The sequence below is a fragment of the Salvelinus fontinalis genome, chromosome 31 (assembly GCF_029448725.1).
Source record: "Salvelinus fontinalis isolate EN_2023a chromosome 31, ASM2944872v1, whole genome shotgun sequence".
Classification (NCBI taxonomy): domain Eukaryota; kingdom Metazoa; phylum Chordata; class Actinopteri; order Salmoniformes; family Salmonidae; genus Salvelinus; species Salvelinus fontinalis.
Window position 1 is genome coordinate 40,999,365 of NC_074695.1, and position 27,649 is coordinate 41,027,013.

Below are 27,649 nucleotides of genomic sequence, written 5' to 3' on the forward strand. Positions count from 1 at the left end.
TCCCTATTTTACAAGTCAAAAAAATTGAGAACCTTTCATAATGTTGCCAAACAAAGACTCAACAAACTTACCTGAGACTCCCTGTCTCTGCCAGTCTGTCCCCAGCTCTGCTGTCTGTGTGCCATCTGTTGCCTGCTCTGCCTAATGACATCATTGTGAAACATTTCCATTAGCATTTCACTTCTTTCTTATGAACATTTTATCAACTAGTCTTTGAGATATTAGGATACTAGAGTTCTTACTATGCGTTTTGGTGTACTGACAAATACTCTGATGTCCGTCTTCTTACTTTTTTCTGCCATTTTTCTACCTGGCTGGCTGGCTGGCCTAGCTGCACACACACACATTTACACAACACATGCTGCAACCTTTTGTAATTTAAATAGTTTGTTTCATATTGGCTGGCTTCTAACAATAGCTGAATTTGTAAAGCTAGCGAGCACCAATTCCGTTTCTGTGTGTTTGCTATAATCTTTGCTACCTGGTTAAATAAAGGTGAAATAAAAAAAAATAAAAAAAGTTCACTAGCGACAATTTATCTTTTGCAACGAGACCATTATATATATTTAAGACAATGGTAGAAGAGAGTGTAGTTCTGTTCTGTTCAGTTTGGACTTCAGTTTATTGCTAACCTTATCACATGGACGTCGAAGCACTACAGCTGCATGCTGATCTTGGAATAAACTGACGATAGCAAATATTCCATCTTTGACGACGCCACATAAATGGAATAGGTACTAGCTAGCTTGATAGTTAATGTTTGCTTTAGTTTGCGCGCTAGCTCTGCAAATTCCCCTAGTGTGTGAACCCTGCCAACATAAAAATAAATAAATAACATTGCTATGGACCTGCTATGGATTGACTGGATTAACCTCGCGTCAGTTATGTACATGTCCCTTTCGGACAGTAGATACGAACTCTCTATTACCTTGCCAGCTAAAGAACTGGCAGTGGATCAAACCATTGTGAGGCAAAGGGCGGGGGGGGTTGCAATCTTTTGAAATTTAAATGCGCTATTAAGTGTCTATAATCAGCACAAGTGCTTTCATTGCGTATTATTAATATTATTGAAATTACATAGTTATGTTTACAGTGATATATTGGGGGGGACAAATCATATTTTTCCTAAGATGGGGGGGTCGTGTCCCCCCCGTCCCCCCTGGGATTTCCGCCTATGTTCGTATGAATGCAAACTAATGTTGCTGTACATTTATAATGTTATTTATTTACTATTTATGTTATCCAAAAGTGCCTGGTATGGTCATTTCTTATCAAGATCGGGAGTAAAATAATCCTGGACTGTCCATATTTGAAATGTATTAATACATCAAGTCAAATGGGAGATTGCGATATTTGTGCCAGAAGGGCTTGGGCCGGAATAGAACCCACGCTGACACAGTATCCTATTTACACTTTGTAGTCAATTTTGACAGAAGAATACATGTTTCTGACTCATATCAATGCCACAAAGGCTTCTTTCTTACGGAGAAGTTGGTTTTTAGGGGCAGTTGCTCTTTAAATTCTAGGTCCTTTGATCAAATTCAATTCAGATTCTGCTTCCTGTGGGGAGTGGCCAATTCAAATTATGAATTCAAATTATGCTAAACAAAAATATTAACACAACATCTAAAGTGTTGGTCCCATGTTTCATGAACTGAAAAAAAAGATCCCAGAAATGTTCCATTTGCACAAAAAGCTTATTTCTCTCAAATGCTGTACACACATTTGTTACGTCCCTGTTAGTGAGCATTTCTCCTTTGCCAAGGTAATCCAACCACCTGACAGGTGTGGCATATCAAGAAGCTGATGAAACTGCATGATCATTACGCAGGTGCACCTTGTGCTAGGGACAATAAAAGGCCACTATAAAATGTGCAGTTTTATAACACAATGCCACAGATGTCTCAAGTTGAGGGACCATGCAATTGGCATGCTGACTGCAGGAATGTCCACCAGAGCTGTTCCCAGAAAATGTAATGTTCATTTCTCTACCATAAACCGCTTCCAATGTCCTTTTAGAGAATTGGGCAGTACGTCCAAACGGACCAAAAAACACAGAAGAGGTGTAACCACTGCAGGCCAGAACCTCCACATCTAGCTTCTTCACCTGCGGGATTGCCTGAGACCAGCCACCGGACAGCTGATGAAACTGAAGAGTATTTCTGTCTGTAATAAAGCCCTTCAGCGGGGAAAACCTCATTCTGATTGGCTGGGCTAGGCTCCCCAGTGGGTGGGCCTGGCTCCCAAGTGGGTGGGCCTATGCCCTCCCAGGCACACCCATGCCTGTGCTTCCGCTCAGTCATGCAAAATCCATGGATTTGGGCCTAATTAATTTATTTCAATTGACTGATTTCCTTATTTGAACTGTAACACAGTAAAATCTTGAAATTGTTGCATTTTGCATTCATAATTTTGTTCAGTGTAAATTAAAATTCAAGAACTGAATTGGAATTAAAGAGGAAGCCGCAACTCAATTCAGAATAGACCCCAACCCTGGCAGACACCCTCATTGTGTGGGAGAGTAAGACTGCATATAGGACTATTATGTGAATTTACATGGCAATGTTTTGTTGAGTATACAGCACAGCACAGCATTGGAGCGTTGTATGGCATTATAGGATAGGATACAAATAAACCAAACCCACTGTGGAAATCAGGTGAACTTGCCTCAGTGCAGCTGAACTTGCTTCATGTTGCGTTCCTCTGCCCACGCGTTGCTGATGCATGCCAGATCTTACAACATCTGGTTTGGTCATTTAAGTATCATATAACCACATCATATGTTATAGCAATCTGTCAGTCGATTACACAGTCGATGACATGGAACGCAACCATTGGTTGATGCATGCAATGTCTGTGCACGGGAACACGACTTCAGAGTTTCATCCAGCATTTCCTTTAGAGTTACAACCTATCCAAATTCACTTCCTACCGCTTCCCCTTGGCCTTAACAGTTCTATGTTTGGAGATCTGAAGGGTCTGGACAGGTGTAAGCAGTGTAGTGGTGGAGCTTCCACAATATATTGCTTTCACTGTGCACATCTGCAAATATGGATGGAGTTAGGGCCAAGGGGGAGGGAGCAAACTGGGACCGGCTGGAGTCACATAATCACCAGAGGTGTCAGCTGACCCTATTAAGTTGTGAGCGTAAGATGACAAACGATCAAAAACCCATCATGCCAAGCATTCATGAAAGCAGTGGTTCTCAATGCTGGTCCTGGGGACCCAAAGGGGTGCACATTTTTGTTTCTGCCCTATCACTATACACCTGATTCAAATCATCAAAGCCTGTTTATGAGTTGATCATTTGAATCAGCTGTGTAGTGATAGGGCAAAAAGCAAACATGTGCACCCCTTTGGGATCCCCAGGACCAGGATTGAGAACCAGTGCATTAAAGGAATGTACTCTGGGGACATCACAAGCAATGTAAACTACTTTCAGCTCTGTTCAAAATAAGAGATCAGTTACTTCGAGTGTCACTGTTCACAAGTCATTGTCGCCACACAATTGGTGATTGATCAAAAGACAGTTGCTGTTTTGACCTGAAGCCATGCAGAATAGACTCGAGGATATCACATGACTGTATGACACATGACATCCCATGATCCCCGTGACTTGTTGTCTCAGAACAAGGTTTTTTTCTGTGAGCAATCGCTTGAGTGTGACAGGTCATTGTGCTCTCGAGTTACTCAGGCCAAATTGCTTATGAAGATGGCTCTCTCTGGCTGACTGGAGTTTGGCCTGTCCTGGGTTCAAATACTACTTGACATCATTTCAAATGATTTAGCTGTGCCTGATTCAGTTTGTCTGGTGCAATGGAACCAATGCCATAGTCACAAAAGGACACATCCTGCCCATCTGGCACTCCAAGCAGGCTGAAGCAAATGCAGAAAGTATGTCAAAGATTTCAATTAGTAGTTGAACCCAGGTCTGGTGAGTAGTTTGTTGGCCGTCCTCTGAAGTTTCCCCCCACTAAGCTATAATTACTTTCTGTTATCAACTCATCTGGGTGTAATTGGAGCTTTATCACAAGTGCTAAGTATATATCGAATGCTGTCATCGGCTCTACATTGATATGTAATTGATGGCCGTCGTGCCTTTTTGTTTCTCCTTATTTGTGAAAGTGTGTTATGGGAAGATGCAGTTAAACTTTTATGTGAGTACTTTCCTTCACTACATTTTCATTATGTATTTATTTACAAAGATGCTCTGGTTTTTCCTTATCTTGAAAGTATGTTATTTACAGTCAGACAAAGCAAAGAATGGTCAAGTCTCGCTCATTGTTTTTCCTCATAATTTTTCAATTTCTTAAGGTTTTACATTGATGGTTGTCCAATACAAAGCAGTGCTTACCAGGGCTGTGCACAGACCTTTCAGGGTCTCAAAATAAAAAGAGCACCCCCCCCCCGCTTGATGTTTTTTAAACTTTTATAATTCATATCTTGAAATCCCTAACATAACAAATGCCTCTGTAGCGAAAATGTTTACATTTTTGAGCATAGGCCTATTCATTCCTGCAACAACACACTGACTCATCACAAATTGTAAGCAAGCTAGTTACAGTGCCTCCTAAACACATGATTGACATCGGGAAAAGTTCAGCTGATCATTGATGTTGATGACTGATGTAAATCTGCTTGTTAACTAGCTCAATTTATTTTACTGATTGTGATTTATCTTTAATGCTCGTATCAAATAATAACTTCATAACACAAAAATCACCATTTCTAACTGATAATATATGGCTGGCTGGCCAGTAGCTTGTGCGGATATTTTAGTATGGTGGTTAGCTAAAGCAGGGTTTCCCAAACTCGGTCCTGGGCCCCCTGGGTGCACGTTTTGGTATTGCCTTAGCACTACACAGCTGATTCAAATAATCAAAGCTTGATGATGAGTTGATTATTTGAATCAGCTATGTAAACCTTGAACTAGGGTGTCGACTACATGTGTTGCTGCTGCCCTGACACATGTGCAGCTCACCACATCTTGCCTCTCTCTGCTGTGCGTATCAACCAACCAGACCAAATATTGATGACGTAGGCTAAATCAAGTGTTAATAAAATGTTATGCTGCTGTGACTGTACTGTTAATATTTAAACTAGGTAGCTAGCAGATATGGGCAGTATTTCTGTTACATGCATTTAAATTACTTCTGAGTATTTTTTATTTTTTATTACACTGGGCTGAATTACACTCCAATGATATTTCCGAGAGCTGTAAATTGTATTTTCAAAATACTTTTCGATACCATTTAAAAAATAACGGTTCACCATTTTGTGGTCCCCTTTCATCCTGCATTGGTATCAGAAGTCTGATGGCTAAATTAACTAGAAAGAACAAAAATATAAACGCAACATTCAACAATTTCTGAATTATAGTGCCATCAGACTTCTGATATCAATGCAGGTTGAAAGGGGGCCACAAAATTGAAATACATTCATTGAAATAAATTAATTGGGCCCTAATCTATGGATTTCACATGACTGAGAATACAGATATGCATCTGTTGGTCACAGATACCTTAAAAAAAGTAGGGATGTGCATCAGAAAACTAGTCAGAATCTAACGTGACCACCATTTGCCTCATGCAGCATGACACATCACCTTCGCCATAGAGTTGTCCCACTCTTCTTCAATGGGTGTGCGAAGTTGCTGGATATTGGCAGGAACTGGAACACGCTGTCGTAGACATCAATCCAGAGCATCCTGATCATGCTCAATCGGTGACATGTCTGGTGAGTATGCAGGCCATGGAAGAACTGGGACATTTTCAGCTTCAAGGAATTGTGTACAGATCCTTGTGGCATGGGACCGTGACATATCATGCTGAAACATGAGGTGATAGCGGTGGATGAATGGCACGACAAAATGGGCCTCAGGATCTCGTCACGATATCTCTGTGCATTCAAATTTCCATCAATAAAATTCAATTGTGTTCATTGTCCGTAACTTATGCCTGCCCATACCATAACCCCAGCCCCACCATTCTGCAACAACTTGACATCAAACCGCTCGCCCACACAATGCCATTGAATTGAATTTTGAATTGAATTCATTTTGGGTAACAGACATATACAACAAAATGTACAATGTGGGCCCAGAGGATATCACTTGAAAGTATTAATTAAAACGCTTTTTTCCAAAGTGGTCCACACACGCTGTCTGCTATCTGCCCGGTACATTTGAAACCGGAATTCATTCGTGAGAACAAATTTCTCCAGCGTGCCAGTGGCCATCGAAGGTGAGCATTTGCCCACTGAAGTTGGTTACAACGCCAAACTGCAGTCAGGCCAAGACCCTGGTGAGGACAATGAGCATGCAGATGCACTTCCTTGAGACTGTTTTTGACAGTTTGTGCAGAAATTCTTCGGTTGTGCAAACCCACAGTTTCATCGCCTGTCCGGGTGGCTGGTCTCAGTCGATCCCAAAGGTGAAGAATCCAGATGTGGAGGTCCTGGGCTGGCGTGGTTACATGTGTTGTGAGGCCGGTTGGACGTACTGCCAAATTCTCAAAAATAACGTTGGAGTCGGCTTATGGTAGATAAATGAACATAATAATTATCTGGCAACAGCTCTGGTGAACATTCCTGCAGTGGGCATACCAATTGCACGCTCCCTCAAAACTTAAGACATATGTGGCATTGTGTTGTGACTTTTATCAATATTTTCTGCTCTATTTACTCTCAGATTCGAAAATGCTATTCAGCATCAAAATAGACATCATGTAAAACTACAAATCTCTACAAGCTCCAGTATGTCATCTCTAGCGGACACCTTTGCTAACAGGTATTGCGTCGATTTAAAACTTGCACAAGACAGTTCACAGAATTGTCCATTTAAAGAAATGTAGCCAATTTATTCATTACTACGTTAAGCTAACATTAGATAGTTAATCCAGAGATTCTTATCTTTGCCTGGATTCTGCAGTCTCCTCCAGATCATCATGGAATTTGTAGTTCTTTATGATAGCCACATTAGCAGCTAATTTGCGTTTTATTTTTGGTGGGTAAATACAGACGGATATATTGATAAAAATCCCCTTGGCCTTGAATGATTTACATGGATATCAAAACATCACATCAGGGTAAGCCTACACGAAGCACAGTCCTTATTTTAAGTGTTTCTTCTAAAATCCCCTATGGGAAAAATTAATGCTGGAAAAACGATTGGAACCATTTCCCTGTTGGACTGCTAGGTTTTCTGGGCATTATGACTCATACTGTGGTACTCTATAGGCCAGATGACAATCTGTCTCTGTCATGCTGACTTGCATTGAGTACAATAATACAATTATTGTGGATAGTCAGATTAATATAATAGTTTGTTTAAAATGATTACATGCTTTGCAAGAAGAACAATTTCCCTAATAATCCGGTTCACATGGACATATCTGAAATAAAGCTACCTTATGGGACTTAAATAAATGCAGAAAATCACCAATCAGAATAAACGTTCTACCACGTTTGCGAAGCCTATTTGATTTTGAGTTCGGATATATACATTTTGTATGTGGAAGGTATTTCAAATATATATACTTTCAGTTTTTCCAACTCACTTCACTTGTGCATAGTGCCCTGTTTACATTGCTATTACGCCATATGTCATCTTCGCGAGTCTTGCCCCGCCACTTGAATGGCAAGTGTAGTGTTTCTAATGCAAGATGGAAGATAGCCTATTTCTGTGTAGTGTTTGTCATGTAAAGATGGAGGAGAGCCTGTTTCTCATCAGAGATTGCATTTATTTTAGGAAATTGCAAAATTGTGACATTTTCATTCAGGACATGATACATATATTGTATATTGTGATAAGAAAACATGTTTTGTTAAGTTACTTTTGCCTCAACTTGTTTCTCCATATAGCAAGTCAAGCTAGTTTGCACTGCAGATCAGCTAGCTAACGAAAAGCTAGGTTATGTTGAAGACACTACTGTAGCTAGCGACCTCCACCATTGGAGGTTCCTGAGAGGAGTAAGGGGAGGACCATCCTACTCAGTGAATTTCATATAAATAAAAATAGTAAAACATTCAAAAAGCTGTCCTTTTTAGATGAAACTATACTAAATATGTTCATGTCACCAATTAACTGATTAAAACACACTGGGTGTTTCTTAAAATGCATGTATCGTCCTCCGAGCACGCAAATTGGAGCACAGGACGGTAAGTATGAGTCCAAATCAAAGTATGCTAAACGGAGTCCGGAGGGCACTTCTCAAATGTGTACTCCATTTGTACATACTGTGTTTTAAAGCATGAATCGATGCAAGCTTCAACACAAAGTATGCACGGAAATATAACGCAACCACGTAAAATTATTTGAACTGAAGCGGGAAAAAAAAGGGGGTTCTCACCCCCTTCCATAGACTCACACAGTAACTATGACGACTTCCGGAGGACATCCTCCAACCTACAAGACCAAAAGTATGTGGACACATGCTCGTCGAACACCTCATTCTAAAATGATGGGCATTAATATGGAGTTGGTCCCACCTTTGCTGCTATAATAGCCTCCACTCTTCTGGGAAGGCTTTCCACTAGATGTTGGAACATTGCAGCCGGGACTTGCTTCCATTCAGCCACAAGAGCATTAGTTAGGTTGTGCACTGATGATGGGTGATTAGGCCTCATCCCAAAGGTGATTGATGGGGTTAAGGTCAGGGCTCTGTGCAGAACAGTCAAGTTCTTCCACACCGATCTCAAAAAAACTTTTCTGTATGGACCTTGCTTTGTGCACGGGGGCACGAGGCAATTTCAATAAGCATTTCTCTATGGCTGACTATGCTCCCAGCTTCTCCTTCGCCCAAATCCAGATAGCAGATGTTCTGAAAGAGCTGCAAAACCTGGACCCATACAAATCAGCTGGGCTAGACAATCTGGACCCTCTCTTTCTAAAATTATTCGCCGCCGTTGTTGCAACCCCTATTACCAGTCTGTTCAACCTCTCTTTCATATCGTCCGAGATTCCTAAAGATTGGAAAGCTGCCGTGGTCATCTCCCTCTTCAAAGTGGGTGACACTCTAGACTCAAACTGTTACAGACCTGTATCCATCCTGCCCTGCCTTTCTAAAGTCTTTGAAAGCCAAGTTAACAAACAGATCATTTCGAATCCCACCGTACCTTCTCCGCTGTGCAATCCGGTTTCCGAGCTGGTCACGGGTGCACCTCAGCCACGCTCAAGGTACTAAACGATATCATAACCACCATCGATAAAAGACAGTACTGTGCAGTCATCTTCATCGACCTGGCCAAGGCTTTCGACTCTGTCAATCAACGTATTCTTATCGGCAGACTCAACAGCCTTGGTTTCTCAAATGACTGCCTCGCCTGGTTCACCAACTACTTCTCGGATAGAGTTCAGTGTGTCAAATCGGATGGCCTGTTGTCCGGACCACTGGCAGTCTCTATGGGGGTACCACATGGTTCAATTCTCGGGCCGACTCTTTTCTCTGTATATATCAACGATGTCGCTCTTGCTGCGGGTGATTCCTTGATCCACCTCTACGCAGACGACACTATTTTGTATACATCTGGCCCTTCTTTGGGCACTGTGTTAACAAACCTCCAAACGAGCTTCAATGCCATTCAACACTCCTTCCGTAGCCTCCAACTGCTCTTAAACGCTAGTAAAACTAAATGCATGCTCTTCAACCGATTGCTGCCCGCACCCGCCCGCCCGACTAGCATCACTACTCTGGACGGTTCTGACTTATTGTATGTGTACAACTACAAATACCTAGGTGTCTGGCTAGACTCTAAACTCTCCTTGCAGACTCATATTAAACATCTCCAATCCAAAATTAAATCTAGAATTGGCTTCCTATTTCACAACAAAGCCTCCTTCACTCACGCTGCCAAACATACTATCGTAAAACTGACTATTCTACCGATCCTTGACTTTGGCGATGTCATTTACAAAATAGCCTCCAACACTCTACTCAGCAAACTGGATACAGTCTATCAATGTGCCATCCGTTTTCTCACCAAATCCCCATATACTACCCACCACTGTGATCCGTATGCTCTCCTCGGCTGGCCCTCGCTACATATTCATCACCAGACCCACTGGCTCCAGGTCATCTGTAAGTCTTTGCTAGGTAAAGCTCCGCCTTATCTCAGCTCACTGGTCACCATAACAACACCCACCCGTAGCACGCACTCCAACAGGTGTGTCTCACAGGTCACCCCCAAAGCCAACACCTGTCTTTGGCCGCCTTTCCTTCCAGTTCTCTGCTGCCAATGACTGGAACGAATTGCAAATATCGCTGAAGGTGGAGACGTATATCTCCCTCACTGACTTTAATCATCAGCTCATCTGTAAATAGCCCATCCAACTACCTACCTCATCCCCATATTGTTTTTATTTACTTTTTTTGCTCTTTTGCACACCAGTATTTCTACTTGCACATCATCATCTGCACATCTATCACTCCAGTGTTAATTTGCTAAATTGTAATCACTTCGCTACTATGGCCCAGTTATTGCCTTACCTCCTTACGCCATTTGCACACACTGTATATAGACTTTTTCTAATGTGTTATTGACCGTACATTTGTTTATTCCATGTGTAACTCTGTGTTATTGTTTGTGTCGCACTGCTTTGCTTTATCTTGGCCAGGTCACAGTTGTAAATGAGAACATGTTCTCAACTGGCCTACCTGGTTAAATAAAGGTGGAATTAAAAAAATACATATTGTCATGGTGAAACAGTAAAGGGCCTTCCCCAAACTGTTGCCACAAAGTTGGAAGCACAGAATCATCTAGAATGTCATTGTATGCTGTAGCGTTAAGATTTCCCTTCACTGGAACTAAGGGGCCTAGCCCGAACCATGGAAAACAGCCCCAAACCATTATTCCTCCTCCACCAAGTTTTACAGTTGGCGCTATGCATTGGGGCACATAGCGTTCTCCTGGCATCCGCCAAACCCAGATTTGTCCATCAAACTTCTAGATGGTGAAGTGTGACTCATCACTCCAGAGAACGCGTTTCCACTGCTCAAGAGTTCATGGCTGTGTGCTCGATTTAATACACCTGTCAGCAACAGTGTGGCAGAAATAGCCGAATACACTAAGGAGTGACCACATACTTCTGTATATATTGTGTATCAGAGCTCTTGCAGCATGAGAAAGACAATAGTTGAACTGTTTTGAACAAATTCATTTCTTCAAAAATTAAGGAGAAGCAGCAAGGAGAGTTATATTTTTTTCACTTTCACTTACAGTACTTAGCTAGCTAATGCAGCAAGCTAATTTAGCCTACTCAAACACCCGGCTCAAACAGAGAGGAATGTAATTTATGTAAGCTAGCTGGCTCAGGTTAACTCTTCCGGTTTTTATTAATTTGCTGCCCTTGTAATTGTACTGCATGATTGTAGTGGGTTTACGAGCACGTTAATGTTAGTTGTATTAGCTATGTTGACTATGTGTAGTAGTTAGCAGTCAAGCAATTAGCCAAAGTCAGTTAAAGGCCCAATGCAGCCATTTTTATCTCAATATTAAATAATTTCTGGGTAACAATTAAATACTTAAAATAGCTTCTTAGCAAAGGGCAATTTCTCAAGCAATAATTTTGCTAGGACTATCTGGGAGGGGTCTGATTGGGGAGGAGAAAACTGAAAATGTGCTGTCATTGGCAGAGAGGTTTGGAACTCTCTTTCCTTTTGGTCTATTAACTAATTGACCACATGGTGACCATGGTAGGCCAAAACTCCATCCCAACAAAAGAGGCTGAAATGGCAGGCAATCTTTTCAAACAGCTCTTACATTAAAAGGGCATTATCCAATTTCACAGTATTATTCCAACCATATTTTTTTTATTGGTTAATCAGTTGAGTTAGTCTAACCAGCTATCCACAGTAAACTTGTAGTAATCATGTCCGAATTACCGAACAGGCACGCAGGGCATGTGCCGGGGGTCCTGACATCCAGTGGTCCCCCATTGATTTTGTTAATCACTCTCACTCAGATATCATATTATTAACATGTAATAAGTCGTGGCAAAATGTGTAGAAATGCAGGAAATTCACTGTAAAACTGCTCAACAAAATTGTATTGTTAAGCAAACATATTTGTTTACTTTTTGTTAATAAAATACTTTTTCTGCTAACAGATCCCTCTGTAAGTATTAAATTATAGTTTTTATTTCCAGTGCTGAGTTCATGTGAGTTATCATGTAGTGGCTAATTGTATAGCTAATGGGCTATGTGTTTATAGATCAAGTTATAGCAACCAGTGTGATCATGGCTGGTGTCATTTTAAATTGTATAATCAGTTTAATATCGAACTATTAGTGCGCATGTAAACATACTCATTGAGAACTGGTCTGGCATATTGCAATGGCACTGTAGTCCAGCAGATGACAGCACATTTACACTTATGTTCCCCTGCAGATGAATGCACACATACAGTAGATTCATATTGAGTTCCATTGTTTCTTAGATTGAAACTGATGTCTTTAATAACTGATGTGGAAACAGTCCATTTTTTTACCAGGAGTTGTAAACAGAGTTGTATTTGTGGGCTAACATGGGGTTCTTTAGGCATCAGCTCAGTGCAGTGCTTTTACTAATCTAAAGTGTTCAAATTGTAGCATGATCTAAAGACAAGTACTCCTTCAAATGTTGGTCTAGGCTTAGAAGTGATTTGAAATGACATAAAGCACTGCAGCAAGAATTGTTTAACCAACGTTGGTGAGTTTGTAAAAAGGCTATGTACCAGCAACGTCTGCCCTACCGCCTGTGACACCGATGACGAGTTATGTTATTTTCTGAGTCGCCCAGTAACATCAAGATCCAGTTGGCCTTATTTTGGCCCAATGACTCACCATGTTGAACTTAACAATGCTGAAATCCATTATTCAACACTTGAAAAACTATTGAATTAAACGTTTCCATTGAATTTGAATAATAGTGATGATAATAATAGATTCAGTACTTTCTATAGGTGCTTTAGGCCTGCATTGTGAGTAGGTGGCAGTGATTCACCTCATCCGCTACTAATGTAATGTATGTTACTAGTCTATCTGCCTGTCTACTTGTCTACCTGTCTATGTATGTGTGTGTGTGTGTATGTGCATTTAAACTCAGCAAAAAACTGTCAACTGTGTTTATTTAACAAACTTAACATGTGTAAATATTTGTATGAACATAACAAGATTCAACAATTGAGACATAAACTGACAAGTTCCACAGACATGTGATTGACAGAAATTGAATAATGTGTCCCTGAAAAAAGGGGGGGGGGGGGTCAAAATCAAATGTAACAGTCAGTATCTGGTGTGGCCACCAGCTGCATTAAGTACTGCAGTGCATCTACTCCTCATGGACTGCACCATATTTGCCAGTTCTTGCTGTGAGATGTTACCCCACTCTTCCACCAAGGCACCTGCAAGTTCCCGGACATTTTTGGGGGGAATGGCCCTAGGCCTCACCCTCCGATCCAACAAGTCCCAGACGTGCTCAATGGAATTGAGATCCGGGCTCTTCGCTGGTCATGGCAGATCACTGACATTCCTGTCTTGCAGGAAATCCCGCACAGAACGAGCTGTATGGCTGGTGGCATTGTCATGCTGGAGGGTCATGTCAGGATGAGGCTGCAGGATGGGTACCACATGAGGGAGGAGGATGTCTTCCTTGTAACGCAAAGCATTGAGATTGCCTGCAATGACAACAAGATCAGTCCGATGATGCTGTGACACACCGCCCCAGACCATGACGTACCCTTGACCTCCAAATCGATCCCGCTCCAGCGTACAGGCCTCGGTGTAACGCTCATTCCTTCGACAATAAACGCGAATCCGACCATCACCCCTGGTTAGACAAAACCGTGACTCGTCAGTGGAGAGCCCTTTTTGCCAGCGCTGGTGGGATTGTGCCCATAGGCGACGTTGGTGCCGGTGATGTCTGGTGAGGACCTGCCTTACAACAGGCCTACAAGCCCTCAGTCCAGCCTCTCTCAGCCTATTCGCGGACAGTCTGAGTACTGAGGGAGGGATTGTGAGTTCCTGGTGTAACTCGGACAGTTGTTGTTGCCATCCTGTACCTGTCCTGCAGGTGTGATGTTCGGATGTATTGATCCTGTGCAGGTGTTGTAACACGTGGTCTGCCACTGCGAGGACGATCAGCTGTTCGTCCTGTCTCCCTGTAGCACTGTCTTATGCGTCTCACAGTACGGACATTGCAATTTATTGCCCTGTCCACATTTGCAGTCCTCCTTTGGTGTTTTTCAGAGTCAGTTGAAAGGCCTCTTTAGTGTCCTAAGTTTTCATAACTGTAACCTTAATTGTCTACCGTGTGTAAGCTGTTAGTGTCTTAATGACCATTCTACAGGTGCATGTTCATTAATTGTTTATGATTCATTGAACAAGCATGGGAAATAGTGTTTAAACCCTTTACAATGAAGATCTGTGAAGTTATTTGGATTTTTAAGAATTATCTTTGAAAGACAGGGTCCTGAAAAAGGGATGTTTCTTTTTTTGCTGAGTTTATGTGTCCTCCTGTTTCGACCATCCTTGTGGAAGACCTGATGAGGTCCTCCTCATCAGCTCTTTAGTTAAAAGCTCCTGTTGCATTTCCAATTCTTTTTATTTCTTCTTTTTATGATGGTGGATTGGCCTCTGGGGAGAATATTCCGAAATCAAATTTGGAAGGATTCTCTTAGACCTTTTCTCCTATGTAACAATATACATATACACTGCTCCTCCTCCACCAAATAGTAATGTAATGAATCAAAACATCCACATATACACTGCTCCTCCTCCACCAAATAGTAATGTAATGAATCAAAACATCCACATATACACTGCTCCTCCTCCACCAAATAGTCCTGTAATGAATCAAAACATCCACATATACACTGCTCCTCCTCCACCAAATAGTAATGTAATGAATCAAAACATCCACATATACACTACTCCTCCTCCACCAAATAGTAATGTAATGAATCAAAACATCCACATATACACTGCTCCTCCTCCACCAAATAGTCCTGTAATGAATCAAAACATCCACATAAAAAAACAATAGAGGTTCCAAATGTTTTTGTTTCTTGTGTTTTTTACACAGATCCACCACATATTTTAAGGAACATGAGTTGATACAAGTCAATAGGAGTGTAGACTGCGTACCATGGTATAAAAACATAATGTCAGATTTGGCTGACTTGGCTATGTTATAATCCATTCTACTCTAGTTTCCCCGGTATTAGGAACAGGTGATGGGTTTTGTCTGTAAACGTTTGTCTGTTTTTGACTGCCACAATTACTGATTTGATATTGATTGACAGCTATTTGATTGACATATTTGGAATCAAATCAGTATACTGTTGTCAGTGAGGCTAGCTCCTGATGTTGGGGAGTTGTTGAATGAGAAGAAAGAAGGTTATTGAGTGGAAAAACTGAATTGATTGTTGGTCAATGTAGATTCATCTTTTAGAAGACACTGAGATCCTTTATTTGACAACATTGCTGTCTGGCCTGGACCTAAACCCGGAATTTGTTCATTCATTCAACATTTGACCATGAACATTAATGCCTGTATTCCCTCGGCTATAGTAGATAGCCTAATACCTCTGTGTAAAGAATCACAGGAAACTCTTCCTTCAGTAACACAGATGGCACTATGGTCCCCTGTCCCCACCAGGTCTGTCTTATAAAACCAAGGAACTTGGTGAGGACAAGGCTGAAAAGCAAAGCCATTTGAGGCCATTGGAGAATAACTATCTGGCTAATGGGTACCATGGGCTGTTTGTTGGAAAGGAGAAGCAATTTCTGTGTATGTGTAGTTTTTTTAAATTTATTTATTCCACCTTTATTTAACCAGGTAGGCCAGTTGAGAACAAGTTCTCATTTAAAACTGTGACCTGGCCAAGATAAAGCAAAGCAGTGCGACACAAACAACAACACAGAGTTACACATGGAATAAACAAACGTACGGTCAATAACACATTAGAGAAAGTCTATATACAGTGTGTGCAAATGGTGTAAGGAGGTAAGGCAATAACTGGGCCATAGTAGCGAAGTAATTACAATTTAGCATAAGAACACTGGAGTGATAGATGTGCAGATGATGATGTGCAAGTAGAAATACTGGTGTGCAAAAGAGCAAAAAAAGTAAATAAAAACAATATGAGGATGAGGTAGGTAGTTGGATGGGCTATTTACAGATGGGCTGTGTACAGCTGCAGCGATAGGTAAGCTGCTCAGATAGCTGATGCTTAAAGTCAGTGAGGGAGATATAAGTCTCCAACTTCAGCGATTTTTGCAATTCGTTCCAGTCATTGGCAGCAGAGAAACTGAAGGAAAGGTGGCCAAAGCAGGTGGTGGGTGGTATATAGGGTTTTGGTGACAAAACGGATGCCACTGTAATAGACTGCATCCAGTTTGCTGAGTGTTGGAGGCTATTTTGTAAATGACATCGCCGAAGTCGAGGATCGGTAGGATAGTCAGTTTTACGAGGGTATGTTTGGCAGTGTGAGTGAAGAAGGATTTGTTGTAACGGTTTTCTTCTGTGGAAGGAGAGAACCAAAGCGCAGCGTGATTAGTGTTCATCATGTTTAATAAAAGACAAAAAAACTGAACACTTCCAAAATACAAAAAACAACAAACGTGAAAACCGAAACAGTTCTATCCGGTGCAGACACACAAAGACTGAAGACAACCACCCACAAAACCCAACAGAAAACAGGCTACCTAAATATGGTTCCCAATCAGGGACAACGATTGACAGCTGCCTCTGATTGAGAACCATATCAGGCCAAACACAGAAATACAACACAGAAACACAAAACATAGATTACCCACCCAACTCACGCCCTGACCACACTAAAACAAAGAAAATACAAAAGAACTATGGTCAGAACCCCCAAGGTGCGGACTCCGGCCGCAAAACCTGAACCTATAGGGGAGGGTCTGGGTAGGCATCTGTCCACGGTGGAGGCTCTGGCGCTGGACGTGGACCCCACTCCACCATTGTCATTACCCGCTTCCGTGGCCTCCTAAGAACGGCGACCCTCGCCGCCGACCTAAGATTGGCAACCCTACTAAATGGCCCCACTGGACTGAGGGGCGCCTCTGGACTGAGGGGCGCCTCTGGACTGAGGGGCAGCTCCGGACTGAGGGGCAGCTCCGGACTGAGGGGCAGCTCCGGACTGAGGGGCAGCTCCGACCTGAGGGGCAGCTCCGGACTGAGGGGCAGCTCCGGACTGAAGGGCGGCTCTGGCAGCTCCGGACTGAAGGGCGGCTCTGGCAGCTCCTGACTGGCGGGCGGCTCTGGCAGCTCCTGACTGGCGGGCGGTCTGGCAGCTCCTGACTGGCGGGCGACTCTGACAGCTCCTGACTGACGGACGGCTCTGGCAGCTCCTGACTGACAGGCGGCTCTGACAGACGGGCGGCTCTAGCGGCTCAGGACAGACGGGCGGCTCTAGCGGCTCAGGACAGACGGGCGGCTCTAGCGGCTCAGGACAGACGGGCGGCTCTAGCGGCTCAGGACAGACGGGCGGCTCTAGCGGGTCAGGACAGACGGGCGGCTCTAGCGGCTCAGGACAGACGGGCAGCTCAGATGGCGTGGACAGACGGGCAGCTCAGGCGGCGCTGGACAGACGGGCAGCTCAGGCGGCGCTGGACAGACGGGCAGCTCAGGCTGGTATGACTCCGGCTGACTCCGGGTTGGTATGCACTTATCCAGACTGATGTCCATAGCGATGAGTGTGCCTAAGGATAGGTTGTCATGCCAACTCCGTCTGGACCTTTTCACACAGTCCTTTCCAGAAGAAATGTGGATGGAAATGCGCCAGCTCATTCCATCCGGTAGAGGCTGCCACAATCCGAAAGGTGAGGGCACCCTGCTGGAGTTGGAGAACTCGCTGACCTCCCTCTCTGCCCTCTGGAGAATGGTTGAAGACCGCCCTGAACAGAGCCATGAACCTCTCATAAGAACCCAGCTCCTCCTTTCTCTCTCCCAGACGTCCGTAGCCCACACCAACGCCCGTCCGGTCAGCAGGGAAATTACCGTGGCAACCTGGGAACTCTCGGTGGTGGAGGCTCCTGTCTGATAGACGGAGCACTGGAGTAGGAAGCTACGGCATTTTGATGGAGTACCGTCATACTTCTCCTGAAGGGACAGTAGGTCATCGCTGACCTGAGCGGACGGCTGGGTGGGCTGGGGGACTGGCTCACCATGACGACCCGTGGTAAGAGGCCCTTTGATGGGGGTATGGAGAGTCTCGCTGGTGGTGTCGAGGTGGTGGAGAACGTGGAGGACCTCCTCCATGGCCGTACCCAGTTGCGCCAGCTGGTCGTTGTGTTGGTGGAGTAGATGACTCTGTTCCTTGACCTTCTGGAAGATATTTTTTTCCTCTGCTGCTTCCATAATGCAATTCTGTCACGTATACACAGGGAGTCAGTGAGCAGGTGCAGAAGGAGAGTTTAATAACAATAAAGCAAGGCAAATGAAGAAAATGGGATGTGTACTGAACATGAAAAAAAACCAATACTGCCTGATGCCTGAGGCTACTGAGGGCTAAATACGTACACCAAGGTGATGATGAAGTCCAGGTGTGCGTAATGATGGGGAGCAGGTGTGTGTAATGATGGGGAGCAAGTGTGCGTAATGACGGGGAGCAGGTGTGCGTAATGATGGGGAGCAGGTGTGTGGAATAATGGTTGTTTTCCAGGGCCGGTGGTTAGGCGTGACATAAGCTTTTTGTGCTTATGGAACATTGCTAGGATATTGTATTTCATCCCAGGAAACATGGGACCAACACTACATGTTGCATTAATATTTTTGTTAAGTATTTTTTGTCAAAATGCATTTTTATTGTACTTGACACACACCAAAAGCACTAACATGCATTTAAATTACTATTAAAATGACTACAAACATGATACATTATCGGTCATGTAATGAATCCATGGCAGAACTTAACGTGTTCTGGGTCATTCCATGAAATGAGTTACTTTGCATCTCTTTGATGTGTTAAGTACAAATTAGGCACCAATATTGCATTTTAAAAGCCTGTTAAAAGCCTGTTATACAAAGAAGTGCCTTTTAATATAAACTAGATGGACAATTCAATAAAATATATTTTCAATATGAATAAAGACTTGCTAAAGTGACAATTCAGCATTTTGACATGCCCCTCTGTGCACCCTCTGTGACTTATAGGAAGATTTTAACCTACTTACCGCAAAAAAAACGACACGTTTTTACCATCATTGTAAGGCCATAGTTATTTTGTTGCTTTGACAAAGTTATTTCTGAAGAAATGTGATTAGTGATTCATTTACGTCTGTCCCTCATTTTAAAGTCAACCCTGTTTACGTGGACTGAAATATCATTTTAATATGGTGAAACTATTCCTTTTTAAATATTTAATTTTAAAATAAACAATGAACATCTAATAGTCAAATCATACTGTAAAAGCAGGTGAGTTGGTTTGACTCTTTTTGTCAATTTTCTGGTGTTTTGTGGTGAAAAACTGAGCGGTCGAGCATAACAGTCAACCCTGTTACCATAAGATAAACAGGCTAGAAATGTTTTAACAATGCATTTTTGGTGTGAATCTTGCATTCAATTTTGCATTCCTCCCTGTTGCACACAACAAGCTTCCATTTCCACTGTCACAAGGGGATTCATGGCTGATTTAATTTGTAATTACCAATTGGAGGGGATGTTCAAGTGGATTTTTCACAGATGTGTTAAATTCCCACTTCCCACTTGGTCACGAATGCACCATAACACCGCTAACCATCCACTGTAAAACCACTTATTCGAAGCACAAGACCTAGACCTACACTTTGACATGTGCTTAAACATGTGCTCTTTATGAGAGAATGTTCAAATTAGGTGAAATTAAAATTACATGTTTTACTCAGTCATCACAATTTAAATTATATCATTGCCAAAACATTATCTCCATTGATCAAGATGCAAAGAGTAATTTAAGAAGCCGAATTAGGAACTGCTTTAGCCACCCTGTAGATGTCAGCCATGCATTTCTGGAATTGTCAGCCATTACATGCATTTGAGCAAAGATGCAAATGTATGTAAATGCATCTCTGGAATACATTTAAGGCATTACATGCATTTGACCAAAGATGCAAATATACCTACATGTATTTGAAATACATTTTACGTGACGTTAAATATATTGAAATATCCATGCTAGGTTAGCAAACGTTGAGTAGGTGCATGCCTGCTCCGCATGATATATTGTTTACTGCTGCTGCTAGGCTAGCAGAACAGCAGAGAGGAGCAGCGTGACTGGGAGGAGAGGATAACATTTTTGTATTTTTCTTGTATTTCAAAGAATTGTAACGATGACCGTGGTCATTTGCCTGGAAAAAAAACGGCACCCAAAATTCCATGATCGTCACAGCCCTAGTGTGTGCGTGTGTGTGTGTATGTTGAAGTGAATGAAGCTGCTCTCTTTAAACCCAGCGAAGAGGACAAGCATTTCTGGCATTGTTTTCCCCCAACTCTCCCCCGGCCCCTTTAGAGGAAAGGCTATTTCTGTCACTGCCTGAATTTGTGAGGCAGCAATGCACACCCCTCCCACTGTGTGTGTGTATCTGTGGGCCAATGTGTGTGTGTGTGTGTGTATCCTTAGCCCAGGGTTAACGATAACTCTGGGCTAAGATAATGCAGAGTGAAAAGGCGTAAAGTATTTTAGCATTATTATTTGTTTCAGAACAGGAGTGAAGACCATCGTGTGTGTGTGTGTGTGTGTGTGTGTGTGTGTTTCAAGTTTCAAGCTTTGTTAGTCGTATGTACGGGATACACATGGTATACACCGTCCAATTACATGCTTTCGTGTGTGTGTGTGTGTGTGTGTGTGTGTGTGTGTGTGTGTGTGTGTGTGTGTGTGTGTGTGTGTGTGTGTGTGTGTGTGCAGTTGTCTGTATGTGTATACGTGCCTGTGTGTGTGCACATCTTGGCGGGCCATGTGCGAACCTGTATCTCTATGTGTGTCTCTGTACGTATGTGGTATGTGCACTCGTCTGTTTGTGTGTGACTGAATTTCACATTAATGTAAACTGGCCTGGAAAATAAAGTGATTTGAGCAGGAACACTGCGTCAGCTTCTGTGGATAAAGGAACACAGGCCAGCACGGGGACAGCAGTGTCTTACATACCATGCTATAGTAGCACGCTAGTTCCAGTCACAGTGACTAATATTGAATTCCCCCTCCAGCCATTCTCATGACCTGCCTTGCACTGTAGGAGACCAACATCTGCACAGAGCTCCTTTAGGCTTTGCACAGGGTGGATGGGAAATGTAGGCTGTGATATAAAAATGGATATAAAATAATATAAAATAGGATTGCATACAGTATCTGTCCATCTGACCAGGGACATGACCCTTGAATGTTTTCAGACCAATTTCTCAACTTTCCAACTGGTTAGGCATACTGCAGTGTCTTACTATGTCTTATAAGATATGGACAGCTCATCTCGAATATTGTTTGTTTGACTGTGGCCCTTTGATTTAAATACACACATGCACATTTGACATTTTACATTTGAGATATTTAGCAGACAGTCTGCAGAATGAGGCGAGAGAGAAGACTGTTTAACTCTCCTCTCCATCTTTGCAGGCTTCCCAGTGGTGCTCCCAGTGCTCTGCAGTCAAGGCGCTCATTATTAATTCATCAGATTTACTGCCGCAATGACTGCTAGCATTAGCTGGGAGCCTGCATGCAACTCACAAATGGCTAGCATTGAATGCTACATTGAAATTAGTATTTTAAAGCTTTACCTCAAAAGGAAGAAGGGATGACTGAGATGATCGAGAGTTCTAGTCGTGTTCTAACTGCACTTGGCCCTAGGTTAAGAGAGATTTTAGTCCTGGACTAAACAACGCCGCACTTGCACATTCTAATGTTTGGCTGGGCGCCAATATGATATGTATTGCAATTCTCACGATTCTATATGTATTGTGGTTCGATACTGTGATCTTATTGCGATTTGATGTTCCAAACATATTGCTCACTATCTGTTCTACAGTGAGACAAAAGAGAGCATGAAAACATTTGTTTTGATCAGTCATGGAAATATAAGTGCTGAAAACATGTTGGTTCACTATTTAAAAAGAAAATGGAGAACAGGATGACAATTACCAGAGTTTTGGCGCAGGTACACCTGACTAGTGCTAGCCTAGGATCATGTTCCTAGGGGCTAGCTAAAGCTACCTAGCTAAAATGTCTTAAAGAGATAGTTTGTGATTTTTATCTACTTCCCCAGAGTCCAATGAACTCATGGATATCATTTTTATGTATCTGCGTTCAGTTTGAAGGGACTGGCATTAGCGCAATTGCTTGCTAGCGTTAGCGCAATGACTGGAAGTATATTGGAACATATAGCACAATGACTGGAAGTCTATGGGAACAGCTAGCATGCAAGTTGCTACTGTAGACTGCTAATCATTGCACTAATGCTAGTTAGCATTGAAACTACCTCTGACATCCTTCATACCGGACACAGATATAAATGGTACAGATAAATACACATAAATGGTATACACAAATTCATCTGACTCTGGGGAAGTAGATAAAGGTAGATAAATCTCTTTAAGGATAACTCTTGGCTAAAATAATGCAGTGTGAAAAGGCGTAAATATATTAGCATTATTATTTGTTTTAGAAAAGGAGTGATGACTGTGTGTGTGTGTGTGTGTGTTTGTGTGTGTGTGTGTGTGTGTGTGTGTGTGTGTGTGTACTCAAGTGTGTGCGTGTTCATGTTTGTGTCAATGGCAGTTTTCTGCCATTTGTTTTGGGTGGGTGAAAAAATACACCTTGTCCACCACCTCCACGTGCATGATAAGTATCTTCAAAACCGGTTTAAAACTACATGTATGTAAAATGGGTGTTAGAGAAAAGCAGCGAGGGAGAGATTGGCCACGAGAGGAACCCATTGAACGTTATTGAGGGATTTAAAATTATTTCACCAGCTTACCAAACTAGGAATGCTAAGTCTCTGAACCGAAGAGTGAGGCCTTGACAGATTAAATCTTCCAGCCGTGTTTGAAGTACTGAGAGGCAGAAAGCAGAGACCAATCTGGGATTAGCACTTTGAAATCCCTGTAAACAAGTAGTCAAGAATCATTGACGGGCAGAGTATGACATTGAGGGGCAGAGTGTGATCTAAGGATTGGAGGTCTTGGTTGAATGGCTAGGATGTGAATGTGATGCTGTGGCTGCGTAAATACTGCATAAATAAATACTGTATCTGGTCTATTGACGGTATTCCTCAGACAGCATACGCAGTAGCTGATTAACATGCATCATGTTTTTAAGTCTGGGTGAGCAGTTTTGTCTTTTGGGTAAAGATCAACACACACTGTCGAGTGTGGTTAACACACATGCATGCGGATGTGCACACACATGCGTGTGCAGTTACAAAGAGGGCAGCCAGTCAGTCTTGCAAACTGAGGCCAGAGGAGATGAGCTCCCCCCAGCCCACTCACACATCTCTCAGTCTATGTGACTGGGTTGTGTGTCAGAAACATGGGGGACATGCCTTTGTGTGTGTGTGTGTGTGTGTGTGTGTGTGTGTGTGTGTGTGTGTGTGTGTGTGTGTGTGTGTGTGTGTGTGTGTGTGTGTGTGTGTGTGTGTGAGATAGAGAGAGAGAGAGAGAGAGAGAGACTGTTTTGTGTGTGGGTGCATACATGTGTTCACACTCATATGTGTGCTAGTGCAGCAGCTAATAAAGGTTAAATAAATACAATAGTGCTTGCTCACACAACCTTTCCCATCCAGTCAATCAGCTTATGACAGGTCAATCTGGCTGCCATGACAGATACTGAACTATTCCAGGACACATCTAATTACAATCCACTGTCTTTGTGAAATTGTCCAGTTAGCATGTGGCATCCCCTTGATTGGCCCGTCACTCAGAACCAAGTGGAAACCCGAATCTAACTTGTTCCATCTTCAACTGGCACCATCAGTTAGACTCTAACTGCTCTGTCTGTCTGTCTGGATGACATTGACTATGCTCACACAGAGGCAGATGTGACCGCCTAAATAGTGTGGTGTGTGTGTGTGTGTGTGTGTGTGGAGGGGGGTAGCTTGCCTAGGAACCCTGTTAGGAAGCAGATAGCTAGAGGCTGATCCAGGAACAGCTGCACCTCTGCCTGCAGAGATGTCAGTTGCAAGTCACTGCTGGGTGTAATGCATACCTATCGCCTATGTGGAGGCTGATTTTCCATGATACAGACATTAGCAAACACATTAACACATATTATACTGTACACAGTGTACACACATATCCTTTTCTGTTCTCACAAGAGGAGTGTAAGGGTCACCGTTACACACACAAGTTTGTTTTAATTCTCTTTGTGGGGACCAAACAATTGATTCCCATTCAAAATTCAATTTTCCCTAACCCTTAATCTAACCCTAATCCTAACCTCTAACCATAAATCTAACCCCTAACCCTAATTGCAACCCTAACCCGAAACCTAACCCCTAGCCTAAAATAGCCTTTTCCTTGTGGGGACCTGCGAAATGTCCCCACTTCTCAGAATTGTCCTTGTTTTACTATAATTTTGTGAGGACAGTTAAACCAAACACACAGCTCTCCTGCCAAGGTATGTTCTCTTCCAAGTGGTGTGTACTAACCATACAGGTGCCATCCAATGAAAACTTTGATCCAGGAAAGGATGCTTTAGGTTGGGAAAATGTTAACGTTTTAAAGAGGTGGAGATTGGAGGAGACAAGAAAGGAGGAGAGGAGAGGGGAAGAGAGGAGATGTCACTGGTCTTAGTAGATGCACACACACATCATAGTTAAGTCATCCCCTAAGGAGCCCCTAGGAGCCAGATGCAGTACTCCAGGGCCCATATTTATAAAGCGTCTCAGAGTAGGAGTGATGATCTAGGATAATTTCGGCCTTTTAAATTAGGTGACCTGGACCCGTATTCACAAAGTGTTCCAGAGTATATTTGCTGATCTAGGATCAGTTTGAGCTTTTAGATTAGGGGACCTGGACTTTTAGATCATAATGAATAAGATTACATGGACACAGGGGATCTGATCCTAGATCAGCGCTCCTACTCCTGGGACACTTTATAAATACAGTTCCAGTGACTATAGGGGAGTGATGGAGCTGGATGGAGCTCTGAGGGAGTAAAAGCCAACCAGATGGTTCACATTTTGTCTCAATATGCATGGCCCTAATTTTAGTCCTGACCGTTCACTCCCCCTTTATTCTCTCTTTTGATGGGCAGTGGCTTTTCAACAGGGTATTTTGCCCTTCGTTGTAAGCTACAGTAAAGCAGTGCATGTCCCAGGGGTTGACATCAGGGGTTGACTGATTTCGCTGACATTCGCTGACATCTCTCTTTCGTATATGTCTATTTTCTCTGACGCAAAATAGAAAGCAGTATGAGGGTCTGTGCTCATGCGAAAATGAATGGTGACCGGTGCGTGAGAGAATTGTTGTTGTTGTTGTAGAGTTCAGTAAATAGTCACACTCAAAACACAAAAAGGAAAAAACAAGGAGGCCTTTCATTGACTTTGGGTCAATGGAAGAAAATTGGTAATTCATTTGACAATGTTGGAAACTGCTCATGTCCATTGCTCTTCACCTGCTCCTAATTTGATGCAGGTCAGGTTGTATAACAAGCATTGTTCCTGTGCTAACAGAGTCTGGACATGTTAGACTTTCAACCTGTCCTCACCTTTCACCCCCTTTCCACTGTAGTCAGCAGAGGAGAGGACACAGGGGTTTGACATTGACATTGTCTGTCTGTACCGAAGCGGCTGAACAATAATCTAAAACAATAGTCTTGTCCAAAATGTGAATGAGAATGCCTTTTTTTACCTGGTAAAATAAAAGTAATAGTATAGAATGAATGAATGTTGAAAGAGGTAGGGAGGAAAAATAAGCAAAAGAACCAACTGAATTATGAAATGAGTTTGTTATGAACTCTCTGAAATCTGCTTGAAGGGGGCAAGTGTGTATTTTACTGATCAGTGTACGTTTGTGAAATGAGAAGCATTAGCTGATCCAGAACAGAATAGTTGAGGCGCTCTCTCGCTCTCTCGCTCACTCGCTCTCTCTGTGTGGCGTGCGCTCCTTCCAGACGGGGAGACACATCATTGCGCTGAGTTGGACTACACTGGACACTGAGCTGCTGCAGTCTACTCTCTGTCTGAATCTCCTTTATCTCCTAAACTACTACCACTAGTAGTTTGTTCTTGAGATCGGACAGTCTGAATCTGAAAAGTCTGTTTTTGTCACTGCTCTGCCTCTGAAAGCCACAGTGGATACTCTGGACATACTGGACACTGAGCTGCAGCAGACCACCTCTCTTTCCTGCACTGCCGGACAGTTTGCCACGCAGCATCGAACTCGTAGTTCAACTGCTAGTAGTTTGTTCTCTTTCATCCTGTGCTTCTGGGGGAGGTAGGCTAAGGTTGAGACAGGATGCTAACTGCTTGTTGACAACCCGACTCGGAAGGTCTTCCTCTCTGTTGTCATCTTTGTCTTCTCCTTCAGTAGGTTTCTCAAGCTTATTGAGTGCTTATTTTCCGTCCGAGTCCAGTCTAAGCTGCCCTACAGGGCCATCATCATTGGGTCACCACCATGCAGGTGTCGTTAGTGTGCTCGGACAACCACCGTGGCGGTGGCGTGACACGCACCACGGAGGAACGTCTGAACCAACGGAACTCCAACAGCCCCAGTCTGGGCACAAAGAACAAGTTCCGCGCTGTGGCCATGGTGGCCCGCAGCCTGGGACAGCTGTCCGTCAACATTCCCTTGTCCAGCGACCAGAGCATACGCACTGGCATGAAGTATAGGTAGGAGTCCAGGAAAGACCCCATGCATACACCTGGACAAGAGCTGGGGAGCCATATGCATGAAGCGTGTTGTAGAACGAGTGCTGACAGGATCAGTTTTGCCTTTTAGATCATAACGCAGGGCGCACCTGATCCTAGATCAGCACACCTACTCTGAGATGCTTGATACATATGGCCCCAGACCCCAATACTGTACCATCTGTGGGTGAAATAGTTCTCTGTGTTCTGTCAAGAGTGGGATGTATAGATATGACACCCTGACCCTGTACCTTAGCAAGAGCTTAAGATACTGTCTGTACAAATTGTAATGACGAGACCCTAGTTTTGGCAACCTGACCTGCAACCTTGCAAGAATGGCAGGCATGAGTAGAAGAGACCTTGTCTCTCTGTTCAAGTGTGTAGAATAGTTTGAGACATCACCTTGCTCTCTGATGCGTTGGTGCACATGTGTATATGACTGTGCAGGAAAGAGAGAGAACGGATTTCATGGATGACTGATTGTAATGGATGACTGATTGTAATGGGGCTATTGAATAATGCTCATAGTTCTGTCTATTACCTTTCTCATTATTCTCTAACCTCATTATAGTATTGACTGTGAAATGAATAAGACGGATAATCAACTTAATACCAATCAACTAAGTGGAGAGTGAATAGGTTTTTAGCTGAATGCAAGCGGGATGATATAATTTACAACTAGTCTATAGCTAGTATCATTACTTTAAGACCTTTCCTGACATAAAATTATTATACACCTTTGGGAGAAATGTTTCGAATCATGCATGCTATGTGATGGATTCAATAGAACTGTACTTGTAAGAAAAGTTCTGGTGACATTACAGCAGCTCATCCTGA

The 27,649-nt window shown here is 42.9% G+C and overlaps 1 protein-coding gene across 2 annotated transcripts in view; it reads left to right on the forward strand.

Annotated features, from left to right (window-relative positions):
- LOC129830253 (voltage-gated potassium channel subunit beta-2-like) overlaps positions 1-27,649 on the forward strand; it is a 111,219-nt gene that overhangs the window by 36,276 nt on the left and 47,294 nt on the right. Inside the window, exon 1 of one of the 2 annotated variants that reach the window (XM_055892676.1) lies at positions 23,705-26,794. The exons of the other annotated variant lie outside the window; for it this stretch is intronic. Coding sequence (XP_055748651.1) covers positions 26,580-26,794 — 215 coding nt within the window. The 5' untranslated portion in view covers positions 23,705-26,579. Of the gene's footprint in view, positions 1-23,704; positions 26,795-27,649 lie in introns of those variants that run through there. 2 annotated transcript variants of the gene reach the window in all.